The sequence below is a fragment of the Lepidochelys kempii genome, chromosome 1 (assembly GCF_965140285.1).
Source record: "Lepidochelys kempii isolate rLepKem1 chromosome 1, rLepKem1.hap1, whole genome shotgun sequence".
In the NCBI taxonomy this organism is placed as follows: domain Eukaryota; kingdom Metazoa; phylum Chordata; order Testudines; family Cheloniidae; genus Lepidochelys; species Lepidochelys kempii.
The window spans coordinates 307,439,332-307,462,460 of NC_136380.1; the positions used below are offsets into that span (position 1 = coordinate 307,439,332).

A 23,129-nucleotide genomic window follows, 5' to 3' on the forward strand; every position below is an offset into this window, starting at 1 on the left:
GAATGAATAGTGTTTGTTATGTAGACATAATAGATATGATTAACAGAAATATGTACACAATTCTTTTTGAATGAAAATCACCTAATCAGAGAATTGTTTCACTGAAAACTGAAGAGTTTCAGCAAAGGGTAATGAAAGATACACATGCACAGAACAGAGCAGATGCAAAGATTAGTCAATACCCTGTTCAGATGCTATTTTCATTCTTTGGTTGAGTCAATGGAGTGCCAACTACTTACACCAAAACTGAATGTGGTCCTTTACGTTAGAATTGTAGACTACTATTAAGAATAACTAAATTTTAGATTTCTTAAATCTTCTAAACCACATAATGGAGGAAAGGAAGATTCTCTCCATCTGCCCTCTTTCGAGATATGAAATATATTTGCATTGCACAAAAAGCCAATTTGCACAAGAAACCTTTCTGAAATGATGAATAGCTGAAGTGAACAGGATGGTTGATGTGGAGCAAAGACCAATGAAAATGAAGCAGCAGCAGGTGAACCTCTACCTCTTTTTGTAGTTGTACTTTCTCTTTCTCCAAAGCCAGGAATACTATCTGCAGCATTCCTACCTCATTCTTAAATCTTTCCATATCTTGTTCCAGTTCTTCATCCAATAGTCTTTTCAAAGTTTCATCACGAGATTGTCGAGAGTTTCCCAAATTACTTTCAATTTCAGTATTACTAGTTTTAGGATTGCCAACAAAGCAGTCTTTGGGAATATCGTTAAAATAGCATGTGTCTTTTCCAAGTTTGTTTTTTGCTACAGCAAGAAGTGTGCTTTTATCATCTGTAGAAACAGGTCTTACAACATCTGGAATATTAGCTCTTTTGTCCAAAATGCTTTCTTTCAAACTATGTTTTAGTGAACAACCAGGACTATTCTCTAAATCTGAAATATTTCCATCTACATTTTCTTCTATTTCCATAGCAGCTATTTGGTCTCCCCTCTCTTTGTTTACAGCTACTTTTGTACTTTCTGCATTGTTAGTAAAACCCTCTTCATTTACATTCCATACATGTTCAGTACACAATTTGTTATCATTTTCACATAGCCTGATAATGTACTGATTGGGATGCTCATGAGAACTGGAATTTAAAGCATAGGAAATTACGTTTTCATTGCTAGATGCCTTTTGTTCAAGCACAGAGCATAGGTCCATAAATTCACTTCTTTCTTCTATTCTACTGGTGGGTTTTGTCAAATTATGTGGTGCTTTGTGAATGCTCTCCAATTCTTCACTGAAGCCATCTTGTAATGTCCCTTCCATGGGTGCAGTTTGCTGAACTTCCTTAATTTCACCAAACATTTTCTTTAGCTCTGCTGTAATGCTTTTAAAATTTGTTTTCACTTCCCTTTTGTCATTTTCAACCCACATTTTCTCATATCTTTCTTCCCAAAGTTTTGGATTTAATTGCACATCATCACCATGTGAGTCCTCATTTTGTTTTAGTGGCTCAGTTTTTGTTTTTGGATGTGGAAATGAAATTTCTGTTTTGTCAGTCTGATTATCAGATGCTGTTTTTTCTGTCAAGTTGGTTGTACCTAATATGTGTTTATCCTTAAGAAGGCAGGTATGGAGAAAGAAAAATTAGTTAAAGATCAGCAGTTACAATTAGTCTAGTAAGCTTATGTTGCAAACTTGTCCAACTACCACAAATCTGAGCCAAAGAAATCTTGAAAATAACTGGTCTGTAACCAAATCTTGTAAAAAATCCCTAAACATTAAAAAGGTTTATTGAATGTTGTTTTTATAAAAGGAGTCTTTATTTTTTATTTTATAGAGTCTTATTTTGGCTGGATTGGATTTATCTGAGCAATTTGGTTTCTTAAACCATTTTAAATTTTCAACCCGTCTACTTTCTGTAATTTCAAATATATAAAAATTAAACACAGACACTGGAATGGATTATGCCTTTGAAATCCATGTGAAGAAAGAGTTTACCCATATACAGATCTCCTTCTCTCTGTGCAGAAGGGCTTTCTACCTAGACCCCTCTCTCAATGGTCCAGAGACTGCACTGGGAAAGCAAGAAAGGGGAAGAAGAGAGAGGCTAGAGCTCATGTTATTCCCTAAGAGGAGCCATGCTGGCCCTATGTCTCCTTTCAAATATTTGAAATTAGAGAAAATTTCAACACAGAAGTCATCTGTAAAAGTTTGTACACAGATTGTGTTAATTATCTTCCCTCACCCTAAATTCTAGGATCTGCCCCACCCAAGGGGAGGTCATAGTAACACAGATCCAAAGATGTGGAGCTCTCACGGGGCCATGCAGCTGCATAGATAGCCTGGTCTCTCACAGATCCCCTGAAATCCTCCAGGTTTGAGGGGGCAAACTTTCTGTGGTGATGAGGCAAACTCCAACTCCCACTGGGATAATTGGGATAATCTCTGTGAGGGAATCCTTGCGGAGATTTCTTCACAAGAAGTCCCCGCCCACAGTTTCTAACAAAGAAGGGACTCAGATCTATTTCTAGTTATATGCTGAAAACACCAGATGGGGTGGAGGCTGGTTCTGCTCCAGTGATGTGCATGTATCCTTCACATTTGTACCTTGATTTTGTACACCTTTTTTTGTATCCTTGTACACCTTATACCTTGATTTTCAAGTTTTAAAACCTACAAAATTATTCAAATTAATGATAATACGCCCAATGGGTTTAAACATTGACACAAGATTTCCATGCCATGCAAAATGCAGGGGGCTTTAACTTTTGTGCAATATTCTGTTTCATTGGCTTTATTTTTACAATACAAATAATTAATGTTTTGGCGATCATCACCTAGTTTAATGATACACTAATAATTACTGCACCATTATTGAACAGGTGTTTTCTTCCAGTTACAGGGTTTTTAAAAATAGCTTATATTGAGTACCCATGTCCCTTTAACAAAAAGTTGTTGAAAAGGAAAGTAAGATCTTGTCTCCTAAGTAAAATCTTGTGCAATTTAAAAAGGCAGGCTGAAGAAGAGAGCTCGCCTACTGAAGCCAATAGGGTTGTACACATAATAAAGCAGACAGAACTTGGCCCTTCATTTGTATGATTCCTTTATTTTTCTTCTTCCATTTAACCATATTTGTTTTGCATGAACTCCGATTGGTTTGTCCCAAAATTACAATTTTGTAATTTACATTTTAATAAGGTTATTGTTGTAACAAATAAAAATTTACAGGTTTGTATTATGGTTTGTTTAATGAATCTTTGCTTCAGCCAGTCAAAAACCAGCCATGAAAAACAAATCTAAATATGCAAAGGCGAAATAAACAACATTTAAAGTCTGTGTCATAATGCATGGGGGTCAGACAAAGGCTACATAGGCACCCTTAATTCTAGCATTTCCAAAAGTCTGAGTGCTTGACTTTAAAAGAACATTATTACAGTTGCAATCTCATTTTGTGTGTGTGTCATTTCCTTGGTTTTTAAATAAGCAAACTGAAAAAAAACCCTCCCATGTGGCATCATATTAGGCCATGGATCATTAATAGGGTTGAAACCTTTAGATCCATAGATCTCTGCCACTTGAGCTAATGTAGTAATTGATAGCAGTTATAGCTTGTCAGCTTCGATGAGCAGAAACACAAAAAGGGGATGAGACACTTTACCAGCAGGTTTCATAAATATTTGCTGACAGCTGAGGAATGGTGCCACTCAGGAATTTTGAGTTCCATTCCAGCTTCCATGGGGAGTGTGCACTACTGAATATACACACAGTCCATTCCCCCAAGTGGGGCCTTTTCTGCCCCACTTCTCCAAATGGTCTGTCTCTGTCCATCTTTTTCCTACATCTTTGCTCCTTGTTCCAGTTCCAGTCCCCACTCCTCAGGCTTCTTATTCCAGTCCCAGTCTTCTTGCCCAGCCAGTTCTAGTCGCACCCCCCAAGTCCCCAGCTCCTTTTCCCCGGTCTCCTTGCCCACTGATCCCAATTCCTCTCTCGGCTCCTCATCCAGTCTATCTCCTGCAACCTGGCCTCCAGTCACCTCTATCCTCCCCCGTCCCCTCTGGCTCCAAAGCCCTATTTTCCTTCCAAGACTGCTAGTTCAATCTGACAGACACATAACAGGTCCCTACACCAGTCTCTTTGACCAGCCAGTCCCAGTTCTCTCCCCACAATCTGACTCCTTGGCAGATCTGTCTCCTCTCCCTCATCACATCATTCCTCCCAACCCATAGGTTCTCAGTCCCAGTTTCCCCTTGGCTTCTCATCTTATCTCAGTTTCCCTGCCATCTACCAGCTCCCAGTCCCTCTCTCACATTCTCAGTTTTCAACCCTCCCAGCCCCAAGTCTCAGTCTCCCCATCTCTCCAGGCTTCTTGTCCCAATCTACTACCCCACTGCCCTCAGGCTCAGTTCTTGTTGCCTCTGTATTCAAATCAGGCAGCTTCCTCCTCCACACTGCCTGGGCCCACGGTAGAGAGAGAAAATGGGGGTGGGAGCGGATGCATGATTGAAAGCACAGGAGACAGTCTCCCTGCTCTGAGTTCAGGTGCCTAGTCCCAGAAAAGACTGCAGCAGTCCAGCACTGCATTTGTAGAGTAAGTCCTGCTCAGCCCCAAGCTAGAACATGCTCAGTACAGACAGAATATTTGGGGAATTCAGCTACAAAAATCTAAATTTTCTACTGTGAATGTGTGAACTGCTAGTTTTCAAAAGCCTGTAACTTGGTGAAATTTGCAAAGATTTTTATGGGGACAGCAAAAGGAATCTCCTTTATTCCTCCTCTTCCCTTCACCTTCCCTGCAAATTCAAGTTCTTTCTCCAAAGCACAGAGCTTTTCAAAGAAATCGTTGCTAGAATCTTTTAACATGGGCCAATCAAGGTTTTTCTCCCTAGCTTCACTATGAAAAATGGCAGACACATTTTGGCTGAAATTTTCCAAACAAACAAACAAAATCAGCCTGAGGCAGAAAACCAGCAAAGAAAATCTCAGCTCCAATGGTTAAAGTATGACAAAGTTATAAGCAACTGAGAACAGGCTCTTTTATTGGGAAGTGCTGGGCACCCTTAATAAAAGGTGGCACTACGAGCCCCACCTATAAAATGATTTTAGTCTACAGTGCTGATTTGATTCATGGACTCTAAAGCTTATTGACAGTTTTTTAAAAGTACTTAGCAAGGGCTTTGTGACATTTATCATCCAGTAATTCGGCATGTGAACTGGCTAAGGTCAATTTTATTTGGTATAACATTAGCGTGAAACAATTTTCAAGATAGTCTTATCTAAATTAAAACAAATTTGCTTTACATACCTGCTTCTTGCAGTTTTCACCTGCATCTTCTTGTTCTTCATCTGGTGATGGCATATTAAAGGAAGGTTCGGATAGTTCATCTATATTAATATTGAATAAAAATGCTTGTAATTGTAACTTAAAGGCATTAGCCTTTAGCATTTACTTCTGCCTATATTACTTTGCAAAAGGTCAATTCTTACAGCTAATATATATACATTAAACAACAAGGAAGTTTTCAAACATCAATGGAAAATTCAAGTTTCTCATAAACTTATGCAATTTTGAAGCAGAAACTGACACAAAAGTAGATTTAAGATAGAGCTGGTTTAGTTTTGAATCTTTCTTCTAATTAATTGCCTTTTTATATATGTATGAAAGAAATCTATTATAGATCATTATAATAATAGACGCCAAACACATATCACTCCTCTCTCTCGTGGAAATAGAAAATTAGACATATAATTTCTCAGTCATGTTGCTCATGCCACCTTACTCATCCTGTTGCATATCTGTATTATGACACCGTCTAATTACATAATCACATTTTTCCACAGGATGCCTGCCTCATTCAGTGCACAGGATGGACCTGCTTTGGGGGTCAATCAAGGCTGAGTACTAAAGGAGGCTGTTTACAGGACCCCTGCCTCATTTGTTGCAGAAACTGGGAATAGGCTTATCAGAATTCAATTTTTTATAATTTCAGTGGATAACATCAACATTTATCTTTAAGCATTTTTTTCAATTATTGATTTACATTTTCACAGCTGCAAAAAAATTATGGGTTTTAAGCATCTTTTCCAATTTTTATACATTTAAATTTTCCAGAGTTGGGAGAAATTATGGGAGGTGGGAGAGAGTCAAACAATTATTTAATGACAGACACTGAGATTCAAAAAGTTAAAGCTTTATAATCATTAAAAAATAAACTGTCAACATCATATGTCAAAATATACAAAGCAAATATCTTTAAATCAAACTCTAAGAAGTTTTCAAACAGCATTTTTCTTTGATTTGATTCTCATCAATGGAAATATTTTTTCATTGTTTTGCATACACATGGTGAAATTGAAATTTATTGACAAAAATCCAATCCTTCAAAACCTATGAATGAGGCATAGGATTACAGAAAGAGAACAGTCTCATGGCTAAGATACCTGAGTGCTGTCCTGAAGAAGTGAATTCTCTCCATGCCTCTGCTATAGACTTCCTCTGTGATGCTAGTCAAGTCACTTAAATCAAACTTTTTACAGATGGCCATTAATTGTATGTTCCTCATATTCTGGACCCCAACTTGAGACCCTATAGCCTGATTTGCAGAAGTGCTGTGCCCTCACAGCTGCAACGGAAATAAACTGAAAATCAGGTCTTAGGCATTTCAAATCGTGCATCCAAAAGTTAGTGTATACTTTTGACCTTAATTTCTCTGTGCCTCAGTTCCCTGTCCATAAAATAGGGATAATACTACCACCTCACCTCACAAGAGTGTCATGAAGATCAATTAATATGAGTGCTTCACAAATAATTACAGTGATGAGAGCCATAGAAAAGCCTATGAGGCAACTAATAATTCTGTGTTCAGAACAAGATTTGAATAGTGCACAATAAATAATGCCTAGGGCCACACAATGAACAGTGAAGAGAAAACAAAATATTGAATAGCTGCTCATTACGTGAACACTGACCACTGTGTGCACTAAATGAGGCTGGCATCCTGTGGAAAAAATATGATGTCATCACATAATTCCAGAAAGTATCATGATACATATGCACAAGGAGTCTGAATTAGTGTTACCAGGACAACCTTAGTTCTGGCATTATCTAACTTTGCAACTTTAATGATCCTTTAATGGTGCATACATGTGTGTGTGTGAACAGCTGTATTAATAAAATGAATGCTATTTAAAATAAAAATTCATATGAAAATACAGGAGTAGAGGGAGGGCAGTGGAGAGGAATTTACCATACCAGTTAAAATTCCACTCTCACAAATGTTCACCACAACTAAGATGTCTGGAGTAAATGAGAAGTTGCCCCTATAGACATGTTATAGACAAAGTGGATTTTAAAAAATATTTTTAAAATTAAAAAATTAGTTTTTATTTAAATAAAATTGTTTAAGCTAAATATATTTTTCTTTTTAAAAATAAACCTATTTAAAAATAAATTTGAAATTATGACAACCTACGTCAAGGCCTAAATTTACTATAATCTATTAAAATAATTCAATTAAATAAAAAATATTAAACAGTACATTTCTGCTCTGAAGTTTTAAAGAAAGCTAAACTATAGAACTGGTCAAGCACATGGAACAAGAGTTTGTTGAAGTGCTAAACTAGTGTCTGACAGCAGGGACAGAGAGAATATTTTCTTCATTTAAGATTATTCAAACAGTTCATTTCAATGACTAGCTCATTTAAAGTTAAGTAACCATTTGGGAGTTGAAAAACCAGGAAAGCTTGTTTTCTTCCAATGTAAGAATAAAAATTAGGTGAGAGAGGATGAGCTCTACTAGTACCAAAATCTTAAAGGATATGGTGACCAGAAACAATCAGTTCAATTCACGAAGTACAGACAATATTCCTTGGTTTGATAATGTTTTAAACCAAAATGTTTTGATTCAGTTTTTATAAAATGTATCCAGCACACTGAAGGTAATTATTTAAATATTGTTTGTGCATTTTTAATTGAATTCTAATTCCCATCCAAATAGAGATTGAAACAAATTGTGAGTAAAAATATTAATCTAGTAAATAAGAAACATCACCATTTCCTACCATAAGGAAAAAAAAAAAGGAAAAATTAAGCATCTAATAAATGTTAAGCAATGTAATTGCTTAAATGTGTATAGCTACAGTGTATCTGTCTGGTAAGCAAAAAGAGGTACCAAATTTAACTAAAAGACTATAATTTAGTTGCAAATCAACATGTTTTAATGGTTATCAACTAATGAGAATCAATAGCTCTTTAGAAAAAGAAAAGACAGTTACCTTTTCTATAACTGGTGTTCTTCGAGATGTGTTGCTCATGTCTATTCCACAATAGGTGTGTGTGCTTGCCATGTGCACCGGTGCCGGAAGTTTTCCCCCTAACAGTACCCATAGTGGGGAGTGCCCCCCACGACACCTGGAGTGGCGCCTGCCTGGTGCGGTATAAGGGGAGCTGCGCGCTCCCCCCACCCTCAATTCCTTCTTGCCAGATAACTCTGACAGAGGGGAAGGAGGGTGGGATGTGGAATAGACATGAGCAACACATCTCGAAGAACACCAGTTACAGAAAAGGTAACTGTCTTTTCTTCTTCGAGTGATTGCTCATGTGTATTCCACAATAGGTGATTCCAAGCTATATATGTTGGAGGTGGGTAGGAGTTCACAAATTCCCAAGACGGAGGACAGCCCTGCCCAACCCGGCGTCATCCCTGGTTTGGGGGACGATAGCATAGTGCGAGGTGAACGTGTGAACCAAAGACCACGTGGCGGCCCTACAAATGTCCTGGATGGGGACGCGGGCCATGAAGGCAGCCGACGAGGCCTGCGCCTGAGTCAAGTGTGTCCTCACAATGGGTGGCGGGGGGACACCTGCTAGCTCATAACAGGAATGGATGCATGAAGTGATCCGATTGGAAAGCTGCAGAGTGGAAATCGGCTGACCTCTCGCGTGCTCAGCTGAGGCGACAAACAGTTGCAAGGACTTTCTGAATGGCTTGGTCCGCTCAAGGTAGAAAGCCAGAGCCCACCACACATTGAGCGTGTGGAGACGGCACTCCTCACTGGATGAGTGAGGCTTGCAGCAGAGGACCGGTAGAAAAATATCCTGATCCATGTGGTAGGCAGAGACCACCTTCAGGAGGAACGCGGGGTGTGGGTGGAGCTGGACCTGGACCTGGTTTTTATGAAAGACTGTCTACGGTGGCTCAGAGGTCAGGGCCCTGAGCTCCGAGACTCATCTGGCAGATGTGATTGCAACCAGGAAGGCCACCTTTCACGAGAGATAAGACCAGGAGCACATGGCCAGTGGTTCAAACGGGGGCCCCGTGAGACGAGCCAACACCAGGTTTAGGTCCCACTGTGGGACCAGGGGTGTAGAATACAGAAAAAGGCAGTCCAAACCCTTAAGGAACTGGCCAGTCAAAGCATGGGAAAATACCATGTGCCCTTGCACCGGCGGATGGAAGGCTGATATGGCTGCCAAGTGCACCTTGACTGGCGAGGGCGCCAGGCCCTGGGCCCTGAGGTGGAGGAGGTAATCAAGGATAAGATGGATTAGGGCAGTCGCTAGGGAGATACCCTGGTCCGCCGTCCACCTAGAAAACTGGGACCACTTTGCCAAATAAGCGCGGCAAGTGGAAGGCCGTCTACTTTTGAGGAGGACGCACTGAACCTGTTCTGAGCGTGTTCTTTCCTCTCCACCTAACCACTGAGCAGCCACGCCGTGAGGTGATGCGCCGCCAGGTTGGGGTGGAGGAGACGGCCCTGGTCCTGAGAGAGTTGGTCCAGTGGTGGAGCTACCGTCAGGCCTGTGAGGGTCCCGTACCAATGCTGCCTGGGCCACGCCGGGGCAATCAGGAGGACCCGGGCCTTGTCTGTTTTTATCTTCTCCAGGACCCTGATGATTAGAGAGAATGGGGAAAAGGCGTAGAGAAACCAGCCTGATCAGGACAGGAGAAAGGCATTGGAGATAGTGCCACTCCCCAGGCACCCCCTCCCCCCCCCGGAGCAGAACTGGGGCCATCGCTCGTTCTGCCGAGTCACGAACAGGTCCACCTGGGGAGTTCCCCACCTTCAGAAGAGCCAGTGGGCCACTTCCAGGTGGAGGGACCTCTCGAGTTGAGAGGAAAAGTCCCTGCGCAAGCAATGTGCCCTCTTGTTCCAGGCTCCCGGCAGGTGGAAGGCCTTCAGGTGGATGTCGTGGGCTATACAGAAGTCCCACAGCCTGAGGGCTTCGCAGCAGAGGATCAGGCCCCGCCTTGCCTGTTGATATAGAACATTGAGGCCGTGTTGTCCATGAGGACCCTGACTACCTTGCCCTTGAGGTGCGAGCGGAAGGCCATACAAGTCAGTCGCACTGCCCTGAGCTCCTTGACGTTTATATGTAAGGTCAGGTTTTGAGCCAACCACAGGCCTTGGGTCTGGAAGTTCCCCACATGGGCCCCCAAACCCAGGTCCGACGCATCAGACACCAGCTCCAATGATGGGGCCCTGTCCCTTAACAGGACCCCTTGGAGCATGTTGTTTGGGGCGGACCACCACCGTAGGGAGGTGATCACAGAGTCTGGCACTGTGAGGACCTTGACCATCCTGACCGTGGCCTGGGAGAACTTAGAGGCCAACCAGAGCTGGAGGGGCCTCATCCTGAGTCTGGCATAATGGACCACGTATGTGCACGCCGACATGTGACACAAGAGTTGTAGGCAAACCCTGGCTGTTGTCACCGGGAACCCTGTGACCGAGTCAATGAGACCTTTCAGGGTCTCGAATCTGTCTGGCGGGAGAGAGGCACTGGCTGACACTGCGTCCAGGAGTGCCCCGATAAACTTTATGCGTTGGACCGGGACTAACGTGGATTTGGTGTTGTTTACCAACAGGCCCAAAGCGGTGCATGTGGACAGGAGGAGAGCCACGTGATCCCTCACCTGCGACCGGGAGGTGCCCTTGACAAGCCAATCATCCAGATAGGGAAAATATCTGGACCCCCCACCGTCTGAGGTCGGCCGCTGCCACCGACATGCATTTTGTAAATACCCTGGGGGCAGTGGACAGACCAAACGGGAGGACCATGAATTGGTAATGATTCTGTCCCACCACGAAATGGAGGAAGCGCCTGTGCCCCTTGAATATGTGGATGTGGAAGTACGCAACCTCTTGCTCAAGGGCAGCGTACCAGTCCCCGGGATCCAGGAAGGGGATGACGGAGGCCAGGGAGACCATGAGGAACTTGAGCTTCACCCATGTACCAGTTCAGACCTCGGAGGTCCAAGATGGGCCTGAGCCCCCCTTTGGCCTTCGGGATAAGGAAATAACAGGAGTAATACCCCTTGCCCATGAACTCCTCGGGCACCGCCTCTATCGCTCCTAGACCTGGGAGTCGCCCCACCTCCTGCTCGAGCAGAGCTTTGTGCGAGGGGTCCCCCAAAGGGGACGGGGGGTGGTTGGGCAGGGAGGAAGTAAACTGGAGGGTGTAACCCCAGGAGATGGTGTTGAGAACCCATTGGTCCAAGGTTAGCCACGACCATTCTGGGAGGAAAGCACCCAACTGGTTGGAGAAGGGAAGCTTTATTGGGGGTGGATCCCTGATGAGGACTGGGGGTGGGGGCCGAGCATCCTGTCAAAAAAGCCTTTTCCCCACCTGCCTGCCCTTGGAGGATTCAGGCTGGGGGGCCGGCTGGGACTGCCTCTGAGGGCGTCTCTTATAGTCCTGCTGTATCTTATGGGCGGCCTCATACTTTGGGAGGGCGGCCTGGGCAGGAGTCTGCTGTGGCTTGAACTTAGGTTTTGCCGGAGTCGGGACCCAGAAGCCCAGAGTCTGGAGGGTCGTGCAGGAGTCTTTCATGCCATTCAGCCTTGTATCTGTTTCCTTTGCAAAGAGAGCTTTGCAAAGAGAGCTCCCATCGAACGGGAAATCCTGCATGGAAGACTGTGCCTCCCTGGACAGCCCAGAGAGCAGGAGCCATGACGCCTGTCTCATGGACACCACAAAGGCCATTGATCGTGTGGCCGTGTCCGCAGCATCCTAGGCTGCCTGCAGGGACGCCCTAACAGCCTTTGCCCCTTCCTCCGCTAGCGCCTTGAACTCCTTCCTATCACACTCCTGGAGGGAGTCCTCAAACTTGGGCAGGGAGCCCCATAGATTCAATTCGTACCGGCCCAGGAGAGCCTGATGGTTTGCCACTTGTAACTGGAAGCTCGAAGATGAATAAACTTTCCTTCTGAAAGGGTCTAGTCTCTAAGAGTCTTTGTTCTTTGGGGTCGGGACTGGCTGACCCTGCTGTTCCCTGTGGTTGACCGACTCGACCACCAGGGAGTTGGGCGCCCGGTGGGTATACAAGTACTCATGCCCCTTAATGGGTACAAAGTACTTGCGTTCTGCCTTTTTAGAGATGGAGGCCAACGAGGCCGGTGTTTGCCACAGGGCATTTGAAATCTTAGCCACTCCTTCATGGAGAGGCAAGGCCACCCTACCTGGTGCTGATAGGGACAACATGTTAAACAGGGAGTCTGAGGGCTCCTCCATCTCCTCTGCCTGAAGGTGGAGGCTTGCTGCCACCCTCTCTAAGAGTTCTCGTTGTGCGCTGAAGTCCTCCTGCAGGACGGAGCGGGGCGGGGCCGCAATCGCCTCCTCCGGGTGGGGCGAAGAGGCCGGTGCAGGGTGTAGGCCTGCACCGGAGGATCCACCACGTGGTCGGACTCCGGGCACAGTCCTGAGGACGCATGTCCCACCGCCTCCTTTCTCGGGGGTCTGGAGAGGGAGGCCGACGGTGCCTCCGAAGCTCCGGCCACCAAGCGAGCTCCCACTGAGAGCTGCGCTGGAGGCCACAGTGCCCACTGGTACCATTGGGCTGGCCACGACGCTCGGTGCCACTGCACCTGCTGTGGCATCGGCGGGGCCGGCTGTTCGGGTTGGCCGGCCTGGCCCATCGAAGGAAAGCTACAAATGGAGGCCGGGCTGGTGTAAGATCTGCTGCTGTCTCTGGACTGGGAGGAGCAGCGGTGCTGGGATCTATGACAGCCACGGGACCGCAATCTCGACATGGAGGACCGGTACGGGCGGTAACAACTGCTCTGCGAACGGTCTTGACGGGCAGACCCGCGACAGCGAAACGCTAGCGATCGACACACAGGCCTGCGATGTCTTGGCAGAGACTTGGAGCGGGACTCCAAGTGGGAATGGTGTCAACGACTGTGCCGTGATCGACTGTGGTACCCTCTCCGAGACAAGGACCGATTGCGACACCTGCCACGGTCCCGCCGATATTCGCTCCTTGAGGATGAGTAGTGGCACGAGTCCCAGCCGGCTGGAACCCAGCCAGACAGTCTGGTCGGCGTCGAGGGCAATCCACATGGACTCTGCCCCGAGCGATCACTGGGCGGTGATCAGCGTCAGGAATGTTTCCTCAACCGAGATCAGTACCGGAATGGAGGCGACTGCAGAGATCCCAGCGGCGGCTTGCCTCTGGAGCGCAGGGCCAACATCGGCGGTGCTCCGGGCACCAGCATGGACATAATGTCCCAGGCTGCCTGGAGGGCTTCAGGTGGCATCCGGACATCCAGAGAGGCCAGTTCCGAAGGGGCTGGGCTACTCTGCTCAACGTGAGTCGGAGGCCTGGGGCCCGGTGGGGATCGAGGCCTGCCCAATATGGGCCTAGCCTCTGTCCCAGACTTCCCTCAGTGCCACTGCGAAGAGGGAGTCTTCCCGGCCCGCTTGGCATGCCCCATGGACGGGGACCGGTGCCGACTGGTCAATGGCACCAGAGGGTCACCGCGTACCGCGGTGCCGGTTCGGAGCAGCGTGCCGGGGTTGGGGTCAGCGCTGACTCCATCAGGATGGCCCGGAGCCTAATGTCCCTTTCTCTTTTGGTCCAAGGCTTAAACGACTTGCAAATCTTGCACCTTTCGCTAATATGGGTTTCTCCCAAGCAGTGCAAACAGTCTGCATATGGGTCACTTCTTGGCATAGAACGCCTACAAGAGCCGCACAACTTAAACCCCGGGGCACGGGGCATGCCCCGGCCCGGGCTCACTGGCTAACTAAACAGCTAACTAACTATAGGTACTAATGCTGAATGAACGAATAGTTCTGGGGATGAGCTACAGCAAAGCTGGAGCTGAGCAGTTCCAACACACCTTCACTGGTGGCAAGAAAGAACTGAGGGTGGGGGGAGCACGCAGCTCCCCTTATACTGCGCCAGGCAGGTGCCACTCCGGGGGTCGCGGAGGGCGCTCCCCCCCACTACGGGTACTGCTAGGGGAAAAACTTGCATGTGGCGAGCACGCACACCTATTGTGGAATACACATGAGCAATCACTGGAAGAAGAACTAAAAAGTACAAATGCAAAACAAGATTAAAATCAAATATTTAAAATTACTTTGATTAAAATTAATCCACTCTATTTACAGAATAATTATCCACTTTGGGAGTCTCCCAAGCATCTGGTACTAGCCACATCTCATATGGCAATTCCAATGTTCCTAAGAATTTCAAAAAATGGCCAATTCAAGTAAGAGACAACTGGAAAAAAAAGATCTCTATAGGAATGTTTTGGAACCCTTTTCAAAAACAGGTTCTGAAGACTGAAAGATGTACTGTGATTCCTCTCCTTAAACAGAATCTAAACCAGTGGTCCTCAACCTTTCCAGACTACTGTACCCCTTGTAGGAGTCTAATTTGTCTTGCACACCCCGAAGTTACACTTCACTTAAAAAAACTACTTGCTTAAAAACTCAGACATAAAATACAAAAGTGTCACAGCACACTATTACTGAAAAATTGCTTATGTTCTCATTTTTATCATACAGTTATAAAATAAACCAATTGGAATATAACTATTGTACTTACATTTCCGTATATAGTATATAGAGCAGTATAAACAAGTCATTGTTGTCTGTACGAAATTTTAGTTTGTACAGACTTCGCTAGTGATTTTGATGTAGCCCGTTGTAAAACTAAGCAAATATCTAGATGAGTTGATGTCCCCGCTGGAAGACTTCTAAGTACCCCCAGAAGTACACACACCCCTGGCTGAGAACCAGTGATCTTAATCAACAGTGCTTTGCAGAAGTATTCACAGATGACCATGTGACTGCTTTGAACATATCTGCTAGTACAACACATCTTAGGTTGGCAATCAGAGCTATTCTGCCTCAATGAGGGCCATGTTCATGATGTGACTGCAGACCTGCCCAGTCACAGCAGTAATACAGTATTAGACAGGTATTTAGACATGGTTGTTTTAGTAATGACAGTGCCTACACAGATGGTGTCAAACACCACATCTACATCCAGCACCCTCCAGGTTTACTCCTAGGCTCCTTCCCTCTCCCTCAGCTCCTCTGTTACCCCTGACTCCCCCAAGCCTTTGCACTCTTCTGACAGGTGCAGGAAATACAGTTCTGTATGGTAATTTAAATGAATTACACAAAGTTCTGTATTAATATGCCTAGTAAGGAATCTATTTGTCAAAAAAAAATTACAAGAATCTTTTTTTTTGTTTCTTTTGTTGTTACAGACATACTTGACAGATATTTTGAAATAAATTACCAAAATAGTTCAAACTGTCATGATTTATTTTGACAAATAAAATATGCAGATTTTTCAAATATTGTGTGCAGAATATTTAATTTTTTGGTACATAATTCCCCCCGAAGTAACCAATTTGGTGCAACAACAGGCTGAAGCCTTGCTTTGTGAATGGCATAAATCTTTGCAAGATAACTGGTGAAGCACATTTGCTGAGCCTGAAGGGCTGCTAGGACTGAACCAATACCAAATCTCAGCATCCACTGGAGAGATAGTGGATAGTGAGGAAATTGCTTGAAGGAGAAATCCTTTAGAAGTATTCTGGGCTGGTATCTTATCAACCTTACAGGATTCTCTCAAGTGCCTCAAAGAATAACCCCATTTATTCCACATCAGGAAATAAAGTTGCACCTTCTCTATTAGGTTGCTGTAAAAACATCAGGCCCATGTTCAAGTCCTCTCAGTCAGCCTCCAACGACAGTTTGTGGCTTTTGTCCCAATCCTTAGAGTGATTAATGGATCAAACCCCAGTTACGTGAAAGACCAAACTGCAATCCATCAACTGCTCAGACAGCTGTACTCCTGTGGGACATTGCAGATCACAAAACCCAGGACTAAGCATGTAAGTATTGGGGGCAGGACATTCTCAGTTCAGGGAATCCAGCTACAGAACAATCTTTCACCTGAAACCAGTGGGTATACGGTCGGCATGGCTAAGCTGTGCTGCCACTGCCCATGCTACCACAACTACACTTTGTGTTAGCTAGCGCAAGTATGTGTACACTTGCTGGGAATCACAGCTCTACTTCATAATGCAGATTGGGTCTAAGAGTGCCCTTAGGCAGTTTAGCTTAGAACACTTTAAAGTGGACTAAGCTCAAGTGCACAAAGGTATTTTCAGTACACAGTAAGAGGGCAGACGGAGAGTTAGTATAGAGTAGCTAGTGTACAGTAAATCCAAACCCTACCTTGCTGGTCCCTAACTTCCCATGTAGACAAGCCCTTAGTGAATCCAATGCCTTACTGTTTTTAGGAAACACTGCAAACCCTGCTCTTCAAAAAGACTTTTCCATCATAATGGCAACCACAACTCTGACTCCCCCTTGTAAGTGAAAAGAACCCAACAAAAACAAATCAACCAATTTTTTTTTAAAAAGAACTCTACCCCAGGCAGAGGTTTTATCCTGAAAAGGGTGAAGTGCCAGACATACTGCAAAGTCTAGTAGGGACTTGACTATTATTATCAATTTTAAGTGGAAAGGTGACAGTGTATAGTCCTAAAATAGTAAAAAAGTTAAATACTGGGTATTTTCCATTACAGGATAGCTAGGAACACTATTACTATCTTTTGATATTCATTGTCTTGTATGTTTCTTTTCAATATTTTTCTGTCTTTCTACGTTTTGTGTAATGAAGTTACTGGAAAACCAACTGCTTACCAGTGAGAAATGAGATCCTGTTGTTGGAACAGTAAAGTTATTTTTTTTACAGTATTCTGACTTTAAAGGTCTTAGTTTTTTCCATGCTCGTTTACAGCTTAATAATAGCAACCTCAAAGCAGGGGTCATTATGTTCTTTCCATGAAGCGTCACAATTCTCCAAGTAGACCTAATACACAACTACATCATGCTCATCTCCCAGGCACTGTTTCAAGTAGCTGGGCTTCTTTCCTGAGGCGAATCAGGTCTGATGCATCTTTGTGTCAGAGTTTTCTCCTCCACCACTCCCAACCCAGAATGTTATCCTCATCATCACCATCCAGAAGAAAGGTTCATGTCCAAAGCCTCTTGTTTATAAATGACTTGCAGCTATATTTTTGAGTTGGTGTCAAACTTTAGAATAACGTGACTCAAATATAAACTGATTTCAGAGTAACAGCCGTGTTAGTCTGTATTCGCGAAAAGAAAAGGAGTACTTGTGGCACCTTAGAGACTAACCAATTTATTTGAGCATAAGCTTTTGTGAGCTACAGCTCACTTCATCGGATGCATACTGTGGAAAATACAGAAGATGTTTTTATACACACAAACCATGAAAAAATGGGTGTTTATCACTACAAAAGGTTTTCTTCCCCCCACCCCACTCTCCTGCTGGTAATAGCTTATCTAAAGTGATCACTCTCCTTACAATGTGTGTGATAATCAAGGTGGGCCATTTCCAGCACAAATCCAGGGTTTAACAAGAACGTCTGAGGAACGGGGGGGAGGGGTAGGAAAAAACAAGGGGAAATAGGTTACCTTGCATAATGACTTAGCCACTCCCAGTCTCTATTCAAGCCTAAGTTAATTGTATCCAATTTGCAAATTCCAATTCAGCAGTCTCTCGCGGGAGTCTGGTTTTGAAGTTTTTCTGTTGTAATATCGCAACTTTCATGTCTGTAATCGCGTGACCAGAGAGGTTGAAGTGTTCTCCGACTGGTTTATGAATGTTATAATTCTTGACATCTGATTTGTGTCCATTTTTTCCTACCCCCCCAACCTCTCCGTTCCTCAGACATTCTTGTTAAACCCTGGATTTGTGCTGGAAATGGCCCACCTTGATTATCATACACATTGTAAGGAGAGCGATCACTTTAGCTAAGCTATTACCAACAGGAGAGTGGGTTTGTTGGGGAGGGTGGGGAGAAAACCTGGATTTGTGCTGGAAATGGCCCACCTTGATTATGCTCAAATAAATTGGTTAGTCTCTAAGGTGCCACAAGTACTCCTTTTCTTTTGGCGAATATAAACTGAGAAACTCGGAGTCAAAGACAATTTTTAAAACATATCAACAATGCAAAGACAATCAGTATGTGAAACAGCTTACCAAAACAATTACAGGAATAACTGTGCAACAATGAGACATATATAAGGGAAAAACAATATAAAAAGAGTATAGTGATTAAGAGAAACATTTTCAAAAGCACCTAGGAGAGTTAGGATTCTTAGGAGTCTTGTCTTCGCTATGGAGCTAAATCAGTGCTGCTGCAACAAATGCAGCGGTTATCGAGATATTCTGCTGACATTGACCATCCACAGGCATGGCCTCCCGCAGCTCCCAGTGGCCGCGGTTCACCGTTCCCGGCTAATGGGAGCTGCAGGAAGCGGCGGGCCGCAAGGACGTGCCGGCCGCTGCTTCTTGCAACTCCCATTGGCCAGGAATGATGAACCTTGGCCTCTGGGAGCTGCAGAGGGCTGTGCCTGTGGATGGTCAATGTCAGCAAAATGTCTCACAGCCCGCAATCTGATTACCCTGATGGGCCACAGGTTGCCCACCACTGCGCTAAATTGATGGGAGAGCGCTCTCCCATCAATAACTATACTCCACCTCAACGAGAGGCAGAAGCAATGTCGGTGGGAGAGTGGCTCCTGTTGACACAGCGTAGTGTGGACCCCGCGGTAAGTAGACTTGAGTTATGTCGACTTGAGTTATGCTACTAACTTAACTCAAATTGCGTATCTTAGATCGACCAGCAGCTGTAGTGAAGACAAGTCTTAAGTTCCACTGAATTTAAATGGGACTTTGTGATGTCTGAAAATGGGATGCAGGCACACTTCCTCACGCCAAATTAAGGTACAGAGAGAGTGGAAAGGACAAGATAGAAGGATCACAAAGGTCTTCCACTCCCCAAATTTTAGTTTTCAAATAAGTTCTTCCACAGTAATTGTAACTAAGAAAAAATTATAACAGATTATATCAAACAAACAAATACCTTTGCTTTTTAGTATTACTGGCAGGAGTTGTTTTTGGAGAGAATATAAATGGGTATTTTCTGGTGCAGTCACAGTTTGAGGTTTTGACATTTCTTCTAATCTTGGAGGAATAACTTCAGAAGCTGTGGCTGCTGCATCATCCTTTGCTGTTAACATTGGTAGTAAAGATGAAGGATTCCCAAATGTCAAAACGTTGGGGCTTTTAGTACCTGGTAAATTTTTAAGTGAAATGCTAGTAGAATCCCAGTCTGATACATCTGAAAAGAATATCAGATTTAAAAGAATTAAAATGCAGACAGTAATGCTAAATTCTAGTAGCATACTCAGTTATCCACCATATAGCAGACTGCATCTTTCTACCCTCAGATGCACATGTACAGGTCAGAGTTATCCCAACAGTATCAAAACCACTTAGACACATCTCAAGGCAATCTGTGCACATCCAGCGACTATTACTCTAACAGAAAATAGTTTGTGTGTACCTTAGCAAGCCACAAAACATTCTTTTTGATGCTATCTTATGATTAAGGGGAGAGATCATTTTTTTTTCCTTTCTGAACTGAGATTTCCTTCCTAAGAAATAAGGGTTCTTTACAGAGGGATTCTTGCAGTGACTCCAGAGTGAAAAAGGAACTGATTATTTTATTTGCGTAAAAACACTATGGGAAAGGGATCATAGAATCATAGAATATCAGGGTTGGAAGGGACCTCAGGAGGTCATCTAGTCCAACCCCCTGCTCAAAGCAGGACCAATCCCCAATTAAATCATCCCAGCCAGGGCTTTGTCAAGCCTGACCTTAAAAACTTCTAAGGAAGGAGATTCTACCACCTCCCTAGGTAACGCATTCCAGTGTTTCACCACCCTCCTAGTGAAAAAGTTTTTCCTAATATCCAACCTAAACCTCCCCCACTGCAACTTGAGACCATTACTCCTTGTCCTGTCCTCTTCTACCACTGAGAATAGTCTAGAACCATCCTCTCTGGAACCACCTCTCAGGTAGTTGAAAGCAGCTATCAAATCCCCCCTCATTCTTCTCTTCTGCAGACTAAACAATCCCAGTTCCCTCCTTTCCTCATAAGTCATGTGTTCCAGACCCCTAATCATTTTTGTTGCCCTTCGCTGGACTCTCTCCAATTTATCCACATCCTTCTTGTAGTGTGGGGCCCAAAACTGGACACAGTACTCCAGATGAGGCCTCACCAATGTCGAATAGAGGTGGACGATCACGTCCTTCGATCTGCTCGCTATGCCCCTACTTATACATCCCAAAATGCCATTGGCCTTCTTGGCAACAAGGGCACACTGTTGACTCATATCCAGCTTCTCGTCCACTGTCACCCCTAGGTCCTTTTCTGCAGAACTGCTGCCTAGCCATTCGGTCCCTAGTCTGTAGCGGTGCATTGGGTTCTTCCGTCCTAAGTGCAGGACTCTGCACTTATCCTTATTGAACCTCATCAGATTTCTTTTGGCCCAATCCTCCAATTTGTCTAGGTCCCTCTGTATCCTAACCCTGCCCTCCATCGTATCTAACACTCCTCCTAGTTTAGTATCATCCGCAAATTTGCTGAGAGTGCAATCCACACCATCCTCCAGATCATTTATGAAGATATTGAACAAAACCAGCCCCAGGACCGACCCCTGGGGCACTCCACTTGACACCGGCTGCCAACTAGACATGGAGCCATTGATCACTACCCGTTGAGCCCGACAATCTAGCCAACTTTCTACCCACCTTATAGTGCATTCATCCAGCCCATACTTCTTTAACTTGCTGACAAGAATACTGTGGGAGACCGTGTCAAAAGCTTTGCTAAAGTCAAGAAACAATACATCCACTGCTTTCCCTTCATCCACAGAACCAGTAACCTCATCATAGAAGGCGATTAGATTAGTCAGGCATGACCTTCCCTTGGTGAATCCATGCTGGAATATTTATCTATGCTCTGAAAGCCCCATATTCTAAAAACAGATATGATTTGAAAATCAGTATCTAGGGAAGCAATATGGAAAAGTAATATCTGTGATCATTTGGGGGTCATCCAAGCCAGTAAAGGGTTCAGTCAACACCTGCCTTGGAACTCTGGGTACCTTAAATGTTATGCTGTTGTGGCTCACAGCCCTGACACCAACAGCTAGCATACAAGCAAGCAGGTCACACCCTGGATTCTACTGCCCAATTACACTTTACAGGGGACATCGAAAATCTTTTCAGCCCTGAGTTCTGCCCCCAAAACATTTTTCTCTATAGTGCTCAGACCCTCTTACCGTGGCATTCACAAATCTTATCAAGTTTGCTGCTCCTTTAAAGAGACAGTACACAGCAGCTTATTAATAGGGCTGTCAAGTGATTAAAAAAATTAATCGCGCTGTTAAACAGTAGTAGAATACCATTTATTTAAATATTTTTGGCTGTTTTCTACATTTCAAATATATTGATTTCAATTACAGCACACAATACAAAGTGTATGGTGCTCACTTTATAGTTATTTTTATTACAAATACTTGCATTAATCATGAGTAATTTTTTGAGTTAATCAAGTGAGTTAACTGCGATTAATCGACAGCCCTACTTATTAACTTAACTGGAGTTGACAAACAAGCAAAGCACTGAGCTGGTTTATGGCAAATGTAAAACAAGCTTATTAACAAAGAGACATAGGTTTAAGTCAGTGATTGGCAACCTTTGGCATGCGGCCCGTCAGGGAAATCCGCTGCAAACCGCGGCCAGTGGGAGCTGCAATCGGCCGAACCTGCAGACACTGCAGGTAAACAAACCGCCCCGGCCCGCCAGCAGATTTCCCTGACACGTCGCGTGCCAAAGGTTGCCGATCCCTGGTTTAAGTGATACCAAGTATAAGGAACAAGGTTAGAAACGGCTACAAAAAATAACAAGTAAAAATATGCTTCTACAACTGAATTTCAACTTAAACTAGTCTTTTCTTCAAATAAGTTTCTCACCACAAACCTCAAAGTGTGTCAGAGTGAGGAGACAGAGCTGGAGCAACAGAAGCTTACTGACCAGGACAAACATAGGTGGCTTGAACAGAAGAGGGGGGTAAATCACACAAATGAAACTTGGAGGAAGGACATAATGATGTGCCTGATCAGGTGCTAGCACACAGACAGGTGTATTGTGGACCTCGTTACTCCGCTTGTAGCCTGAGTCACTATGGACACTAAATGTTATTCCGACCATGTGAACATGGGAAGTGTTTTTTTCCTGATGTGCTACTTTCTGTGATGATATAACAAGGTTGAGCCCAAGGGCTAAGGTACAAACCTGCCATGACCACACTCAGTGATTAGGGGTATAAACCCTCACTGGGGAAATTGAGTCAGTGTTATGTGTGTCTGTGGCACAGCTAAAAGGTGCTGTGGCCCAAGTTCTGCTAGAAGTGGTAGGACCCTAGCACAGATAGGTTAATAGCTATGAGCCAGCACTCCACTGAAAGCAGGGAAACTGAGGCACAGCTGGAAGGTGTTGTGACCCAAACTCTGCTGGGAGTGATGAATCACTAGTAGAGCTACGTAAATAGCTGTGGGCCAAGATTCCTCTGGGAGCATGGCAGAGTCAGGGTGGTAAGATCTGGTTTCATGCTCTTGGAATCCTTTGGCCAAAGTGACCCAGATGGGTGTGCAGCAACTGCTGGGGAAATATGGATGAGTAAGGAGGGGAAAAGGTGACCCGTAACCTGGGCTCAGGGGGATTTAGGACCAACGCCTAAGGAATGGCTAATTGTACTGCATCAATGTCAGGGGGGAGGTGTGACAAAAATGCCCATTGGTGGTTCACTACTCTGTGTCAGCAACTTTTGTCAGGCCTGACGTACTCACTAAACCTTACACACTGTTGTCATAATTTGTCTCTAAAAGGTACCACATGTAAGGAATAATATACAACTGGGAACACCTGGCCCCCCAAATCATTGTGTAGTATATGTATAGTGTGTACAAAGAGTTATAAATACATT

General features: G+C 44.3%; 1 protein-coding gene across 19 annotated transcripts in view; it reads right to left on the reverse strand.

Moving 5' to 3' along the window:
• Positions 1-23,129, reverse strand: part of ANKRD26 (ankyrin repeat domain 26) — a 189,839-nt gene that overhangs the window by 102,177 nt on the left and 64,533 nt on the right. For 17 of the 19 annotated variants that reach the window (XR_012156802.2, XR_012156803.2, XR_012156804.2 and 14 more), the window contains 3 exons: positions 19,157-19,414; positions 5,253-5,332; positions 512-1,564 (listed from right to left, as the gene is read on the reverse strand). Coding sequence is in view for 16 of the 19 variants with exons in the window: in XM_073328178.2 (XP_073184279.2) it covers positions 512-1,564; positions 5,253-5,332; positions 19,157-19,414 (1,391 nt within the window). In the remaining 3 variants the exon portion in view is untranslated. The remainder of the gene's footprint in view (positions 1-511; positions 1,565-5,252; positions 5,333-19,156; positions 19,415-23,129) is intronic. The other 2 variants (XM_073328173.2, XM_073328179.2) reach the window with 2 other exon arrangements.